Source organism: Xenopus tropicalis, chromosome 6 (genome assembly GCF_000004195.4).
Source record: "Xenopus tropicalis strain Nigerian chromosome 6, UCB_Xtro_10.0, whole genome shotgun sequence".
In the NCBI taxonomy this organism is placed as follows: Eukaryota; Metazoa; Chordata; class Amphibia; order Anura; family Pipidae; genus Xenopus; species Xenopus tropicalis.
Window position 1 is genome coordinate 51,823,383 of NC_030682.2, and position 18,180 is coordinate 51,841,562.

The following is an 18,180-nucleotide window of genomic DNA, read 5'->3' on the forward strand; positions in this document are numbered from 1 at the left end:
ATTCCTTAGGCACAAATTTGCTGTGCAGGCCTTTGTGGGAATCCTGGAGTCACTGTCAGCTTGAAAACGGCAGTAGGATTCCCTCTGCATCAATATGTGCACTTGTGCTGAGCACAGTTACAGTATGTGGAAGTGCAAGGAATGGTTTTTAAATTACCTTTAATTAATGACACCAATTCAACAACAACTATGTCCATTTCTGCATGGCCGCAACTGTGGTAAATGAGCCCTATTGTCTCTCTTTGTATATAATGTAACCAGGGTGCCAGTATTTACTATATAATGTGCTTGATACTGTATGTCAGTACCCACTGCTTAATGTATTTGAGGTGCCAGTGCTGTATCTTAATGTAAATAATATAACTAACGTGTTAGCACCCGATGTTTCTCAAAGTATAATGTGTTAGGGTGCCAGAACCTCTTACTTTACAATGTTTTTGTGATGGAAATGCTCACAGCTTCTGACTACTGTATATTCTTCTTGCAGGGGAAACCACCAGTCCCTGCTCTGTTTAATGCTAAATGTTAGGCTCCCCCCCAATGATTGTAATTGCTCACCTTATACAGTGGGTTGGTGCCCCTGTTAGGAGAAAACTACACCAGCCCGGGGTAGCTGCAAGCGAGTGTTTCCTCTTCCTTCTTTCTTCTGAATCCTGGGGCCGGCTCATGCACAGTAGAGTAAAAAAAATTGACATTTTTGTTAAAGTTTGTCTGTTCACTCTACTGCACATGCGCAAGGAGTGCAAAGACAGAAGAAAGAAGAAGATGGCTCTCTTGCAGCTTCCCTGGGTATAAAATAAGCCATTACATTGCCTAACATTTTGGCACCCACAAGTGATTTTACCTTGCATTCTCTTTTAAGATTGGGTATGCATCAATTACATTTGACTTAGTAAAAACATGATATAAAGACATTGGTGCAGTCCATAATATGTCCATAAATATGTGCTTAAAGTCCATATGACAATGCTTGTACCAAACCCACAGGTATATAAAGGGATGTGTTGTTTCCATTTGGTATGGTACAATAAAGCCAACACAGCAGTGAATATAGGTGTGTGCTGGGCACCCTATAGCTACATGAACCACATTGCTAGTAGCCACTTCCTGTATAGGCCATAACACATTTCCTGATTCCAATTCCTAGTACCTTTATTATAAATTGTGTCTGCATTAAGAAGACATTTTACATTTTTTATTAAATGCAATAGCATATAGATTAAGGTGGGTGTGGCATAAGAGATGGTTAATATTAAACTTTCTTCTTGTCAGCTATGTAATTATCAGTGGTTGGCCCTTCATTTCCTGTCCATCTGTTTGTCTTTATATGACCCTGGCAATATGTGCAACATAGTTACAGTGTAAAGTCTATCAACCTCATGTTTGAATTGCTGGAATGTTAGATAGAGTTGGTGGGAGATGGGCCATGTATTGAGAACAGCCAGGACCCAAAGTTTACTTCTGCCTCTACGGTTATGTTTTATAATATTTGTACTGTATTTGTATTTGGCTCATAAACAGGATTTGTTTCTCTTCAGGATGCCTGGACACAGAGGCTGCTGATATCTATTTACTTGTTGATGAGTCTGGCAGCATTACTACTGACAACTTCCAAGAAATGAAGACATTTTTGAAAAAACTTGTAGAAATGTTTGACATAGGACCTGAAAAGGTTCTGGTTAGATGTGTACTCTATTCAGATTCACCAAGAGAGATTCCAATCGGTAGAGACTTTAGTAAAGATGAATTAAAATCTGCCCTGCAAAATCTAAGGCAATTAGGAGGTGGAACAAATACTGGAAAAGCTATTAATTTCACTCAGCAGGTAATTACAAAAACAGAAAACACTAGGCCTGGGGATGTGCCAGTATATCTGATTGTCCTTACAGATGGAGAGTCCCAGGACAGTGTGAAGGAGGCTGCTGAGATTGTCCGGGGTCATGGTGTAAACACTTATGCAATTGGAGTAAAAGGGTATAATAAAACTCAGTTGCTGGAGATCACAGGAGCAGAGCACAGGGTTCACTTAGCCCACGACTTTGATTCCTTGAAACACATTAAGGATGTTATAGCACAGCAAATCTGTTTTGGAAAAGGTAATGTATCTCTATTCATTTCATGTTTTAATTATAGTCTTTACTATAGAAGGCTTCAATAGTCACTTTATTGAGGTTAAATGGATAGCTTTTCTAACTGTACTTCATCAGCTAAAAATGATTTCAAGAGCAGTCAATCACATAGGCATATACAATATATTCACCCAGGGTTTGAAAGAGATTGTAAACCAACGTGCACTTAAATATAATAGCATTTTATTTCTAGAATCCCAAACTGTTGCTGCCCCCTTTATATCCTGCAAGCATTGAATTGAAGGCCAACCATAAGATCAGTCAGGGTGTGATTTGAAAGTGAACATTGAACCTGATGACCATATTAGCATGTATTTATAACACTGTTATTAACTAAGATGAGCCTAAAGAAATGTTGGATCGACTAGGATTACAATAGACAAGGTATAGGCATATGTATCCACCCCCTTAGCCGTTATCTTCTGACATTTCTGTTGCTGTTTAGCTGTTGCTATGTCAGGTTAATGTACATAAAGGAGGAATATTTACTTTGACGTCTTTTTGTTTGACAAGGCCAAAAGTAAGACAAGGGTTTCACATCTGGAAATGCTTATAATACTGATTTCTTGAGGTTGTTGAACTTTAGTATTAATGTCTACTGAAAACAGAAACAAGGAAAAACTTCTAGTTATAAAAAATTGTAGGAAATAGAGTAGGGTAGGAAATAGAGAAAAGCATTGGTATCATGTAATAACCCATACTTTCTATAGTTAAGGTCTTTTTGCACTATGGTCAGATGTAATTTAACAAGAAAAACTAATCTCATTGTTTAACACATGAAAACTTCATCCAAATGCAATGCTCTTTATTGTCTTCTAATCACTCCTCAAGCACTAGAAAATGCAGTCTGTAGCATCTAAAAAAAATGCAATGAAACGCAAATGCCATAAAACACAACTATGAACACTCATGAGTATAACCAGGCAGAATATAATGGAATCAGTTAGCTGATATATTCATGAATGCTCAGGCCTGCATCTGAAATGCATTAAAAAATGCCTGTGCAGAATGTTGATAGAAGCGCATGAAAGTAAAAAATAAAATATATAGTGCAAAAAAGTATTATACAACAATAAATATGGTGAGTGATTTTAGGGTGAACACCACAATATATGTGACCCCAACTATATATATGTCCAAACTGCTCACCAGAACAACGTATCATAAGAGCATGTAAACCATACCCAACTGGGTTTTTGATTGAAGTGAGATCAAATTTCAGCGATGTATATAGAATGGAAAATAAGGCAGATATAGTGTAAAACCGTTTAATAGATATAAAAGGCCCTGCGCTCTGCAGGCTACTTACAGTACAGTAGTAAAATAGAAGTAAAAACAAACGGAGTATCCTCCAAAGCTCAGCTCGACGCGTTTCGCGTGCTATACTGCACGCTTCCTCAGGAACTGTTCCTGAGGAAGCGTGCAGTATAGCACGCGAAACGCGTCGAGCTGAGCTTTGGAGGATACTCCGTTTGTTTTTACTTCTATTTTACTACTGTACTGTAAGTAGCCTGCAGAGCGCAGGGCCTTTTATATCTATTAAACGGTTTTACACTATATCTGCCTTATTTTCCATTCTATATACATCGCTGAAATTTGATCTCACTTCAATCAAAAACCCAGTTGGGTATGGTTTACATGCTCTTATGATACGTTGTTCTGGTGAGCAGTTTGGACATATATATAGTTGGGGTCACATATATTGTGGTGTTCACCCTAAAATCACTCACCATATTTATTGTTGTATAATACTTTTTTGCACTATATATTTTATTTTTTACTTTCATGCGCTTCTATCAACATTCTGCACATACATTTTGAGGCTCATCTGAAGGGGAGCTTTTATCAAGAGGAAGCGGCACAAGGTTACATGTTTCATCACATTGGAGACTTTACTTATATTTGACTATTACCAACAAGCGCTGAGTATATGAGTGAATTTTCACTCTTGAAGGATTAAAAAATGCCTGTTTGTAAGAGCCATAAAACTGTATTATAAAACTGATCTCTGTTACCGCTTCCTTGCCCAATGGTGTCCTCCCCAGGGAAGGCTGTCTGGGTGGGTGGTGGGAGCTTCTGCGGGGGGTGCAGGGGGGACCCGGCCGGCAGGGCATCTTGAGGGGTGCAAGAACCCTGGGGAGGCAGCCCCGGTGGGCCCTGCATCGCCAGTCCAACCCTGACTCTCCTTCTTTGATCCAGATTCCATTGAATGAGAAAAAATTGTCTCCCCTAAATGATTTCCCCATAGACTTTTATTGAGTTTTCACCAGAAAAACCACTACATTAATTTTTCTCATAATCTTGAGTCTGGCCCTTTGTTCCTGGTGAAAATCAAGGTCAGAATCAGATTTCTGCAGCTACAAATCTGCTCTTCTCTCCTATAATACCACCCTCCGCCAAGCTAAACAAATCTACTTCACTGCACTCATTAACTCCCTCTCTAAAAAACCTGCACAACTCTTCTCTATCTTTAACTCTCTGCTGTCCCCTCCTCCACCCCCTCTGTGTGCTTCGGTCACTGCTCAAGCTATTGTAGAGCACTTTAAAAATAAAACTGACACCATCAGAAGTGACATTGCACAACTTAATCCCCATAACCATTCCCCTCCCTCCTTACATGCTACCCAATCTCCTCTTGGCTCCTTCTCCTCAGTGACTGAAGAGGAAGTCTCAAAACTTTTGGCTTCCTCTCACCTTACTACCTGCCCGCTTGATCTCATTCCTACCAAACTTCTATGCAATGCCAACCCCTGTCATATCAAAGCCTTAACTCATCTATTCAATCTCTCGCTGTCTACTGGAATCATTCCCTCCCAACTAAAACATGCACTTGTAACCCCCATTCTGAAAAAACCCTCCCTTGATCCCTCCAATCCTACTAACCTCCGACCTATCTCTCTGCTCCCATTCATCTCCAAACTGCTCGAGCACCTAGTTTACAACCGACTGACGCTATTCCTCTCTGACAATAACCTCCTGGATCCCCTACAATCTGGTTTTAGACAACAACAGTCCACCGAAACTGCTCTAACCAAACTAACAAATGACCTCCTATCGGCTAAAGCCAAAAAACACTACTCGCTACTAATACTTCTCGCTCTCTCTGCTGCTTTTGACACTGTGGATCACCCTCTTCTCCTCTAGCCTCTCCGCTCTCTTGGCCTTTGTGACAATGACTTATCCTGGTTTTCATCTTATCTCTCAGATCGATCCTTCAGTGTCTCTTCTCCCTTGCCTCTTTCTGTCAAGGCTCTGTCCTGGACCCCTTACTATTTTCTCTCTATACCTCCTCACTTGACAAACTAATCAGTTCTTTTGGCTTTCAGTACCACCTCTCTGCTGATGATACTCAGATCTATCTTTCCTCTCCTAATCTCAACCCAGAGCTTCTAACTCGTGTCTCTTCCTGCCTGTCCGCTATCTCCACTTGGATGTCCAACATTACCTTAAATTAAACCTCTCTAAGACCGAATTGGTTCTCTTTCCCCCATCCAATGCCCACATTGTTCCCGAGGTATCTATAACAGTTAACAATTCTACCGTCACCCTATCTTCCCAGGCCCAGTGCCTTGGGGTTATCCTTGATTCTGCCCTGTCCTTCTCTCCTCATATCCAATCACTTATCAAATCATGTCACTTTCACCTAAGAAATATTTCCAAAATACGATCATTCATCACCCAACATGCTGCCAAAATTCTTATTCACTCTCTTATAATATCTCGCCTGGACTACTGTAACTCCCTATTAATAGGCCTTCCCCTCCAAAGACTGTCCCCACTCCAGTCCATAATGAATACTGCTGCCCGGCTCATACACCTCTCCCACCGCTCCTCCTCTGCCGTGCCGCTCTGCCAATCTCTGCACTGGCTTCCCCTACCATCCAGGATAAAATTCAAACTAATGACACTCACATTCAAAGCAGTCCATAACTCTGCCCCACCCTACATCTCTGAACTCATCTCTAGGTACCATCCAACCCGCTTGTTACGCTCCTCTACTGACCTGCTCCTCAACTCCTCTCTCATTCCCTCCTCACACACTTGCATTCAAGACTTTGCAAGGGCTGCCCCCCCTTCTCTGGAATTCGCTCCCACAAACTGTCAGACTTTCTCCCAATCTCTCTGCCTTAAAAAAAGATCTATAAAAACTTATTTATTTAGAGAAGCTTACCCTAATCTAGTTTAACATAACAATTAGTGTGCTGCTAAAAGCAATACCCTCTGGCACACCTGGCTGTTGGGTGAAGGCTGCTGGTGAATGATGCTGTCTAGATGTGCCCAAATTATATATATGGTAGGAAAATGTAGAGTTTATATGTCCTTTAAATAGTTTGAAGAATTTGGAACAAAAAGTTGGTACTATGGTAATGTGATATTGCTTTTTGGGACTCCATACAAAAATTACCTTAATGGTAAATGTTGCTTCAAAAATGTAGCTAGTACTGTAGTTTGAATACATTTATAGGTGGCAGAGCTTAAGGGCAAGTCTAGGTTTTAGCTATGTGTGTTTACCAAATTAAAAGCAAAATTTTAACTTTCATTTTTCTATTTCTACATTTTATGACTGATTTTTTAAATAACATTTCTCCGTTGACTCTTTTGCAGCATGTCAAGACTTAATGGCAGACATTTTGTTTCTGGTTGATAGTTCCAGTGGTATGGGATCAGACAAGTTTAGCAAAATGAAAACATTCATGAAAGATCTGGTCAACAAAACGGAGGTTGGATTGACAGGTGTACAGTTTGCAGCTGTTCAGTTCAGTAATTCAATTAAGGAAGAATTCCAGTTCAATAAACATGCAACCAAAAATGCCATTTGGGACTCCATAGACAACATGAATTTAATGGGCAATGTTGCAAAGACTGGAAATGCCTTAGCAAATGTAGCTGACTACTTTACAGAGGCTAAAGGAGCAAGACCAAGTTCAAAAGTTAGTAAAATTCTTCTACTGATCACAGATAATCCATCACAAGATGAAGTAAAAGTTCCAGCCGATTCTTTAAGAAGCAATGGATTGATCATCTATTCTATAGGTGGCTTCAGTGCAAATAAAAAAGAACTTCAAGAGATAAGTGGAAAAATAACACCTTACTACCAGTCATTTGACAAACTGCAGACAATTGAAAATGATTTGCTTTTTAGAATTTGCAATCCTGAAGAAGGTTAGTATTTAAAGCAGATACTAAATGATCAGATAAAAAAGCTAATTAGTAAATTTGCTTGTAGCTGATGGTAATTTTAGAAATGAATATTACATAAGAAGTTTTGGTGCTACTGGCAAACAGAAATAATGTCTGCTCCGTTCCAGAAGACTATAGCAAACAGCCATACTTTTTCTGCAGCAGGTTAGTAAAAGATAACTAATGATTGCTAGGTATAGGTTACTAGAACGGGGCAGAAGATACATATAATTTACTACTACATGTTATCTAGAATAGTTAGGACCTGGGTTTTTTTTGGATAAGGGATCTTTCCATAATTTGGAATGCCATACATTGTCTGCTTTTCATAAAATAAACCCAGTAGAATAGTTTTGCCACCAATATGGATTCATTAGCTGCCATCAGTTATGAGGTACTATTTTATTATTATAGAGAAAAGGGAAACAATTTTTTATAGAATTATTTGATTACAATTGAGTCTATGGTAGATAATCTTCATGTAATTCAGAGAATTGAGGATAATGGGTTTCCAGATAAGGAATCCCATACCGTACCAACATTCAATTATGTGTTTATGTAACACTATACTTGGTTTAGCACAGTAGTTATTCCTGCAACCAGCGTGTTAATGCTGTTTATTGTTATTGTAGCTTTTTATTGAAATGATCATCTAGCATACAGTAAGTACAAGTTCTTATCATTTCAGAATGCAAGAGAATAGAAGTGGCAGATATTGTCTTTGTAATTGATTCATCTGGCAGTATAGACTATACAGAATATAAGGAAATGCAAAATTTTATGGTATCGTTGGTGAACAAGTCAGCTGTTGGACCAGATAATGTTCAATTCGGCGCTCTCAAATACTCTGATTACAACACAGAACTCTTCTACCTGAACAGGTATACAAACAAAGTGGACATTATAAATCATATCAACAAAGATACAACACAAGGTGGAAACACATACACTGCAGGAGCGGTTAGGTTTTCAAAAGAGTTTTTCACAGAGAAACATGGAAGCCGCAAGGCAAGGGGAGTGCCTCAGATTGTAATGGTTATAACTGATGGAGATTCTCATGATAAAGATAAACTGAATGAGACAGCAAGGCAGCTAGAACAAGAAGGCATCATCATCTATGCTATCGGCATTGATCAAGCAAACACCAATGAGCTGGAAACATTGGCTGGGACAGAAGGCAAATGGTTCATGGTAGCTAACTTCAGTGGATTACAGGACATCCTTGTACAGGTATCAGAGGCAATGTGCAATAAAACAGGTATGGAACCAATTGTAGTGTAAATGAACATATTGCAAACCCAAATCAGGTGTCAGTTGCGTAAATTTTGATGAATTTCAAATGTGCCTTACCATTCTGCATGTTTTAAAATAAAGACAGCTGCACAGTGAATCGAAAATGGAAAATTCCAGCAGATGGAGTTAGTGGCCTGTTGGTGTATCTAAACCTAATTACCTGACTCTCTATAAGAGGAATTTAGTCAGTGCTGGTTTCAAAATGATTGTTCTCTGCACTCATACATTCAGCATTTTCAGTTAAGTAGTATATTACATATAAATAGAGCATATGTTCTCTATAATAATCGCAAAGCCATTAACTAGTGCTAGCATTACATTATGGTATCTCTGGTTTATTAATCATACCCTCTGGAATTAAAGGACCAGTAACACTAAGGGGCACATTTACTAACCCCCGAACGGGCCAAATGCGTCCGATTGCGTTTTTCTCGTAATGATCGGTAATTTTGCGATTTTTTCGAATTTTTTGCGATTTTTTTCGACGTCTTTACAATTTTTGCGTAAAAACGCGAGTTTTTCGTAGCCATTACGAAAGTTGCGCAAAGTCGCGATTTTTTCGTAGCGTTAAAACTTGCGCGAAACGTCGCGCCTTTTAAGTTTTAACGCTACGAAAAAGGCGCGACTTTGCACGCAAGTGTTAACGCTACGAAAAAATCGCGACTTTGCGCAACTTTCGTTCGTTTCCAATCGGAATTTTTCCAATTCGGATTCGAAATTGTGTCTTAGTAAATCAGCCCCTATGAATTAAAGTTAGGAGTTATAAAAAATTCTAGCCCACTCCAATATACCCCTATCCTGCACAAAACAGACGTTTTGCAATGAAAATCTGTGATGCCCCCAGTAGCTCCTCATTTTCTATTCTGCCGATTCCCAGCACATTCTCTGTGCCGCTGTCAGCTACTTGAGCTTAGGGACTAACTTAACTCACAATATACACAATATAAAATCCATCATAAAAGGCTAACTGGTAATTATTTCAGTACATGTAACATAAAAGCACTGAAATAATTGAATACTGCATCAGAATAAGTTGTCAGCCATGTAGCATTAGCTTCACTGACTATACTTTCTGCTAATATTTGTATTACATTGTAACTATCCCTAAGCTTAGCTGCTGTAAGGCAACCCAGAGCCCGCTAAGCATGAGTAAAGCAACCGGCAGATAGGGAACTGCTATGCATAACTTTATCTGGGGGGTCCAGTGTTGGGGTTTGGGAGGGAGGCCAATCCAGGGATTTCAATTTAGGTAAATGACTATGCCCTACTACAACATGGTTATTTTAGAAAGTCCCATTGTAAAGATTATATTAATAGTTCAAACTGCAGTTCATCTGGTTTGCAGCCTGCTCTTGGCCACCAGTATAAATATGAAGACTAATGTTTGTGCCCTCTACTGCAAGGCTTGTGTTATGCAAACTCTTTTTCACCCACCCCATTTTATTTACCCCCTACCTTTCAAGAACACAGAGTCAGCTATAATGCAGTTGATACTGATAACATTTTAAACTATAACATTTCCTGTCTTTTCAGACTGCAAGGTTGAACAAGCAGATCTGTTGTTTCTTATTGATGGATCCAGTAATACTTCTGAAGAAACATTCAGGGAAATAAAAAATTTTGTGGTATCAGTTATGGATGATTTTAATGTTGGCCCTGTAAATGTCCATATAGCTGTTTCTCAGTACAGTGAGTCTTGCATTCGAGAAATTAATTTTGACTATTCTACTGAAAGAGGAACTTTAAAGAATGAAATAATAAACATCAGAAAGACCAAAGGGCGGCGTCATATTGGAGCAGCACTTGATTTCACAAAATCTACCGTGTATAGCCCATCCAGTGATAACCGTTTAAACCAGGGTGTGAAGCAGCTTCTTGTAGTGATTACTGCTGGAAATGCATCAGATCAAGTTGCACGACCCGCGAAGGCTCTTAGGGACCGTGGAGTCGATATATATGCTGTGGGAATAGGAAATATTTGCAAGACACAGCTTACACAGATAACTGGATCACCTGAGAAGATATATACTGATGATGTCAGTGGCTTGAAAGCAATTAAAAAGAGGCTTGTTAGGGATACATGTTCAAAAGATCCTGTTACCAGTAAGTATTTATGGTTAAAAAAATGTAGAAAATATAGAAAGGAAAGTAAAATTAAATTAATAGTAGTAACCTGTAAAACTAAGTTAAAGTGTTTTGTGCTTTGAATTAAAGCTTGGTCAGTGATAAATAAAGGACATGTATGTCAACCATGTTTGACTTCAGTTACCCTACGGGCTGAATGGTCTGTTTTGCTAAATATTCTAACGGACAAGTTGCACTTATGTGCTTTTTCAGGCAGAGGGAGGCAGAGCTCATTTTCTTATTAGACAAATTTACTGCATTCCAATAGGATAACATTTTAATGTGTCAAAATGCAAAAGAACAAAGTGCAAAGAACAAAACTGCTTCCATTAAAACACTATTTACAAAGTTACACACAGTTACACACACTTTGTCTGTGATTGAACCTTGTGCTTTTCTTTGCTGCAGAAAGTGCAAAGAATGGAGCAAGTAGATACATGGGGAAAACTGGAATTTACACCTGCCTTGAGAAGGAGAACATTATTTGAATGTTGCACCTATACACATAATTAACTTGCACCTTTTTGCAATTCAGGTTTCATCATCATATTCATTGGCACATCCATCAGCACAACCTATAGTGTAGCACTGGGCCAAAACCAAAATTGCCCAAACTGCCATTTTGTATATGCCTTAACTAACATATGCCACTGTGGAATTGCTCAGCTCAGCCATATGCTCACAGATATAGAAAGTGGACCTGAATTAATATGACAAAAACAAAATAAATTACTCAAGTAATTGAGCAGCTCAGTAATATTTTGTGTTAATGAACAAGACAGGGACTAATGATCTAGATGAGTGTTACAACCTGGATCTCCTGTACTGCTTATGTAGACTCTAAGTAAAATAGGTAGCAATGGCAAAGTCATGCACAGGCTATGCAGAAGTGCAGGTTCATTAAATTCTAGATTGCCAAATGGAGATTATCAGATGGCACATTATGGTGTGTAAATAGCAACATTGTATAAAATTATATTAAGGGACAGGGTCACAATTGTTTAATAAAATAGTTCAAACACCCACCAAAATGATATACGATATCATTAAAGGAGAAGGAAAGGCTAATGAAGAGTTAATCTCAAGATGCAGGCATACCTAACAATGCTAGCATAGTTTTAGGGGCAGATTTATCAAAATGTGAGTTTAGAGCTTAATGCAAAAATACTCACCCACATTCTATTCATTCCTATGGGATATTTAGAAGTGTATCTATCAATGGCTGAAAGTTGGGTTCACCATTTGATAAATACGCTTCTAAAAATCTGTAGGAATGAATAGGACGTGGGTGAGTTGTTATGTATTAAGCTCTAAACTCACATTTTGATAAATCTGCACCTTTGTGTATTTCTCTGTACAGGCTATGTAGGAGTCTAACATAAAAGGTATTGTAGGTTTAGAGCCCCTTTTGTTGGTATGGGGATAATGATTCAAAATGTGCAATTTTTTTTCTTCAAAAATAACATAAATACAGTGAATTGAAAGTGTTCCTGATTGGCAGAGATTTGGTAGGAACTTTTTGCCTGCTTGTTTGCTGAAATGAGTTTTCTGCTCAGGACCTGGTTTAAACTATTCATTTCTATGAAAGGAAAATCAGCTGAGCATAAAAACAAACAAAGAATTCAGCAGTTGTTATAGACATTTTTTCACTATAGGAATTTGGCAGCTGATAAAGAAAATGTTTTCACTGGTGCATGTTTTTGCCCCTTTTACATGTAATGAATAGGAAAGAATTAAGAATACTGCTGGGAAAAGCAGCCAAAGACAGCAAGAGGGAAAGAATTGTGGCGCTTGAGTCTAAAAGATACCACAAAGCTTGCACCAAAAAAATGACACTTTTAATTGCTCATGATTATGATTGCTGTCTTTCTGGGGAAAAAAAATCTGAATTTCTGTTTTAGCTTTTTTATCTTCATAACATTGAGCTAAAGCCTTATTATTACTAGCAGGGTAGAGATTCTGCTTATCATTTTTGAATCTGTACTTAGATTGTAAGCTCTATGGGGCAGGGACCTCTTTCCTACTGTGTCTCATACCACATGGCACTTACTCCCTGTGTATTTATATATATATGTATTTATTGTATTTATTTATTATAACACTTGTCCTCCCTGTGTGTAATTTTGTATTTTGTAAGATTGTACAGTGCTGTGTACCCTTGTGGCGCTTTATAAATAAAGTTATACATACATACATACATACTACTGTATCAACATGTGACCTTAATGCCATTGTATTGATTCCTACCAAACTAAACATTTGTGTCTTGTCCAGATTGTTCCCTTGATGTTGTGGTCAGTTTCGACATCTCCACCCAGTCCAGAGGTCAACGTTTATTCCATGACCATCCTGAACTAGAAACTATCCTGCCAAACGTTTTAAAGTCAATGGTGTCTCTGAAAAGCCCAAGCTGTGGTGCAGGAAAGCAGCCTCAAGCTTCTGTGGCATTTTATGTGAAAGATACAAACAGTGTTTCCAGATTCAACACCTACAGCCAAGACCTATTTAATAAATTAAAGGAAGTTAAAGTTAGTGGCCCTTCATACCTTGATTCTTTTTTTCTGAAGTCTTCATGGGATATCTTTAAGAATACAGACAAAGGAAAAGCAAAGGTGCAGTATATAAATACTTGGCATTGATATATGAAGGATCTCCCCAAGTGTAACTTGTTTTAAAATGTTGTTCTGCATTATATAGATGCTACTCGTGTTCACTGATGGACTAGATGAAGATGTAAAACAACTTGAATACACAGCAGGGTTTATTCGATCCCAAGGTAGAGTATAGCACATATTGAGTACTATGCTCCCAAGTAGCCTGTCTGTAACAGTTTTGCGCAGTACTCTGTTCCTTTACATGCAGGCATTTCAGCATGTATCTCTCATAAATACCTAAGTTCCCTAGTTAGGCCCTAGCTGTGCCCAGGGATAAAATGCTGCACTCATTATATTGTGTTGCTTCTGTTGCTGTAACATCACTCTAAACAATTTATGACTGCCCCTGTAAATACTATGAATATATACAAGAATGTTCTTAGTTGAATCTAACACCTGGTTGGCTTTCAGCAAACTGTCAGATGAATGTAGCAAAGTTTAATGGGGTCTAGGAACCCAAAGCAACCATCTAAACTGCATTTCATTTTAAAGTTAAATTGCCTTTTATAAAATGTAATTCGCTATAAAATTTAAATCAGTGCACATATATAACATTTTCAGGTATAACATGTTAAAGTGGATGTGAACCCACAAAAAACTGGTGAACATTTTAGCAAAGGATAGAGGATAGAGGCCTAAATTACAGATGCTAAAATATTCACTAGTATAAATTCCGCTACTCAGCATGAAGTCTAATAGCTTGCTGTTATCTGTTATAAGAAGGTTACTGTGCGGTTTTGGTTTGAATTTTATGAATTCACATTTCAGTAAAGCAAAATGGGACAGATTCGCTTATCACTATTCATTGCATTTTGAAAGTTGGAGGAGCTTTAATTCAATAAGGTAGCATTCACAATGCATCTCTGGCACTGGTACCACCATAATTTAACCCCAGGATTATAGTGCTGCAATATTTGGGTAAGATTTGGTTGAGGAACAGTCTCTGTAGTCATTCAAAGCAGAGATCTGAATAGCACATCCAGTACTAGGAGGCACAAGTCCATATTGATGTTATATGCCAGCAATATCTCAGAGTTGAATCAATGTGAAGTGCTAATGATTTGGATTACAAATGTCACATGTTTCTAGTTATGGGAAAGACAAGTGGACAAATGGGGCTTAGTATATACACACAATCCCCACAACACACAAATACTAATACCAGTAGTATCATTGATCTGCATCTCAGTAACTGTACCTGCTTACTTTCTAATTTTGCAGATATATTAATGTCCATTTTTTGTTGATGTTTATCTAGTTTTAAAATCAGAGCAACAAAACCAATTTAGCTTTTTCCATTATATCAAAAGCTGCCATACTACTTTGTGTGCAATCTTTTCTTAGCTTAAAAGCCTCAGTTATTAGTGATATGACTTGTGTCATAAGACTTGTTGACAATTTTGTATTATAAATATTACATCTCCTACTTTAGAAATAATTGGAAATACCCTTACAATTAAGAACTGTTTTGTCTAATATCCCTGTTAAAATAAAATGAGCATTATTCCATATATATCCTCCTTATTTGATAGTTATTGATAAAGCAGATTACATCCTTTCTTTATAGCTTTGTACCAGCATCTGTATTGGTTTATAAAAATTAATATTTCGAAAGCTAAGCACAACATATATTTCTTTTTTTAGGGCTGAATGCATTAGTTACAGTTGCTTTGGAAGGAAGCAAAAAGGTGGAGGACATGAAGATGATTGAATTTGGCAGAGGTTTTGAATATAAAAATCAGATGCATGTTGGAATGCCAGGCATTGGTCTCAGGTTGGCCAGACAAGCAGTGAGTAAAGAAATGTCATTTATTGAAGGCATGCTTATCATTTAAGGAATTTTTGTTGGCACCCTATAATGAAGTCCTTGTATTATTAATATATTCCTTTGTATAATGAAGTCCTATAATGAGTTCCTTTGGTTTAAATTAATTAGCACATTTTTAAATCACTAGCAAGAGGGGCAGCTATTTTAGTTTCTATGGAGTTTGAATAATAAAAGGTGCAATGTTTGCTACAGGTCATCTATAGCAACCAGTAGGCAGGCAGAATTTACTGGTTACCTGTCTAAAAGCATACATTGTATTGGTTGCTATGCATTACTGCACCTGTGCAAACTTTGTGCTTTTCATTATATAAGTCATACTGACATCCTGGGCTTATAGAGGCTAATGGCTCTGACACACAGGAGGATAACAGCTACCCTTCAGCTATTTCCAACAACAGCCCAGTGAGGAGAGGAAGGAGTGTGCATCTATCAAATCACAGACACCAATAGCTCACATTTAAATTCAATGTTTTTTCCCCCCTGAAGATTCTTAACTGCATGATCCCCATATTCTGATATGATGGAGAAAGTCTTTTTATCTGTAGCAGGGGAAAGGCTCCTTCACCTTAAGCTTTTAAAAATGATCTCTAACCTCAATAAGTCTGTAGAAATTGCTATATAAAACTCTTCTCTAATTTTGTCTTTGGTGTATACATTTTCTTCTATACGGCTGGCAAAAAATAACGTATTATGCTTATAGGACCATTCTGTTGAGACCATATGCTGCTGTGTATTTTGTAAGTGCTATGGAGAAACAGGTGAACCAGGAGATGTTGGTGCTTATGGAATAAAGGTAATGTATAACGTATTAATGATTTTGACACGTATAAAAAAGGTCATAATAATAACATTGTTATGTTAGAAAATTAGACATTATAAAAGAAAAAGTAAAACAAATGCAAAATTGTGCACTCAAGAATGATATTTACAAAAGTAAATTGCTGCTTTGAGCTTAGACCCAAGATACTGATTCAGGCTGTTGTGATGAATTTGGGACCTATTATCCGGAATGCTCTTGACCTTGGGTCTTCGACATAGGATTTTTTGCCACCAATATAGCCTCAAGCAGTTTTTTTTAGTTATCATCAAGTTCAAGACACTGTTTTATTACAAAGAAAAAAAATCATTTGAAAACAAAATGAATTATTTGCTTAAAATGTGGTGTATGGGAGATGGCCTCCTCCTCAGAGCTTTCTGGATAATAGGATTCAGGATAACAGATCCCATACCTGTACAAATTACAAGGCACAGATGCAAGAGAACCTGGTAAGTTAGACTTGCTGTGGCAAGGAGCTACTTCCAGGATTTCCTTTACATGTCGCACTTACTCACACCCCTGACTTGTACCTAGGGAATTGCATGCTGATGCCATGATTGATGCCATGCACTAAAAGTGCCGACCAATAGCTATTAGTCCCATGGCACAGTAACATTTGCACCTACATCATGACTGCAGCTACCTTATTAGGTTATAAAAGTTTAAGAGAATTGAGCCACCTAACAAGCCTGAATATGTTATTAAAAGTAAAAACTATTTTCCCTGAGCATTAGAAGAACCATTTCCCTAACAAGGGGTCAATTTCAAGAATTTCAAGTTTTATTGTCATATACAAATAACAATGACGCATCATTACCGTAATGAAATTTTTTTTCACTCGTGTTCCTTCCAACTTTACATAGACAAAAAAAAAAAATACAAATATTAAATATAATAAAAGTGAGCAATAAAGTATTTACAATAAAAAAATGCAATTAAAAATTTGGAATTGTGCAGTGAGGCGGGTTGCATTTTTGGTGCCACTGTAGATTTTGAAGTGCACAACTTTATAGTAATGAATCATAAGAAAAATAATTCAGCTTAATAATCCCCCTTTTGTCATATTTATTATTTTATAACACACATGATGAATAGATTCTACCTTTATAAATGGTGATGTCATCAGTTATAATCAATGCTTAGCAATGGAATTTGATAACTTGGCTCAGTGAAACTTGTGTATTACAAAAAATGCTATAAAATATATGGAGTTGTGTGGCCTGCGTTTATATGGTCATGGAACTTGGCGAATTATAATATTCTAATATTTTACAATAGGGGTATATTATTCCCTATATAAACTCCATCCCTTAGGATTGTGCCTGTTACAGATATACCATTAAACTTGTTTGAGAGTTGATCAGTAAAACCATATAGGAATATGTCAAAAGTATTCCAAATGTGCTTTGGGAGTACAGGTACCATTCCTCTATCAAGCCCACTCCTGCGCAAGTAGTGTGCCAGTATTATATTGCAGAACCTTCCCAGGAACATGTCACATTGCACAACTCCCCCAGGCGACTCCCTTGCTACATCACACAATCTGCAAAGCCCTTCCAATCACCATGGGAAGTTATACAAACCCGACAGTATTTATTGTACATAATAATAATGTAGCACTTCATTTGATGAAGTGAACTTTGTTGTGCAAGACAACATTCTGGGCAAGTTTGCCACATGTTCCAGGAACTTTAACAAGTTCATCAAAACTGCAAATTTGAGCCATAAACATGAGCTTGTATGGACTGTAAAACAGATATTTCTGCATCAAATAGAGTTCTGCAGCATCACTGCTAATAAGCGGAACTGATGTCTGGGTAATGTTAGGCTTAAATATAGGCGCACATGCCTCAATGTCTACCTTAGTAAGATTTATAATGACTACTATTGATTGAATCATCATTGGGGTTTTGTTGTTTTATCATTGGGGACTGCAACGCCCTGCAGAAGGTTTATGGTAAATCTACCCATGTATATTATTGTGTTACAATATACAGTACTTAAATGTTAAAGAAATATTATGATGAGAAAACATGTTTTTTCAAAGTTAAAGTTACTAGAGCATCTTTAGCAGAATCTTTCATTGAAATCCATTTTTCAAAAGCACAACATAAAAATATAAACATATTCCTTTAAAGGACATGTAAACCCCAC

The 18,180-nt window shown here is 37.5% G+C and overlaps 1 protein-coding gene across 1 annotated transcript in view; it reads left to right on the plus strand.

The window, feature by feature from the left end:
• Positions 1-18,180, plus strand: part of col6a6 (collagen, type VI, alpha 6) — a 78,346-nt gene that overhangs the window by 27,044 nt on the left and 33,122 nt on the right. The window contains exons 6-13 of the mRNA XM_031904420.1: positions 1,539-2,096; positions 6,735-7,292; positions 7,999-8,568; positions 10,137-10,706; positions 13,002-13,339; positions 13,425-13,503; positions 15,026-15,171; positions 15,910-16,002. Coding sequence (XP_031760280.1) covers positions 1,539-2,096; positions 6,735-7,292; positions 7,999-8,568; positions 10,137-10,706; positions 13,002-13,339; positions 13,425-13,503; positions 15,026-15,171; positions 15,910-16,002 — 2,912 coding nt within the window. The remainder of the gene's footprint in view (positions 1-1,538; positions 2,097-6,734; positions 7,293-7,998; positions 8,569-10,136; positions 10,707-13,001; positions 13,340-13,424; positions 13,504-15,025; positions 15,172-15,909; positions 16,003-18,180) is intronic.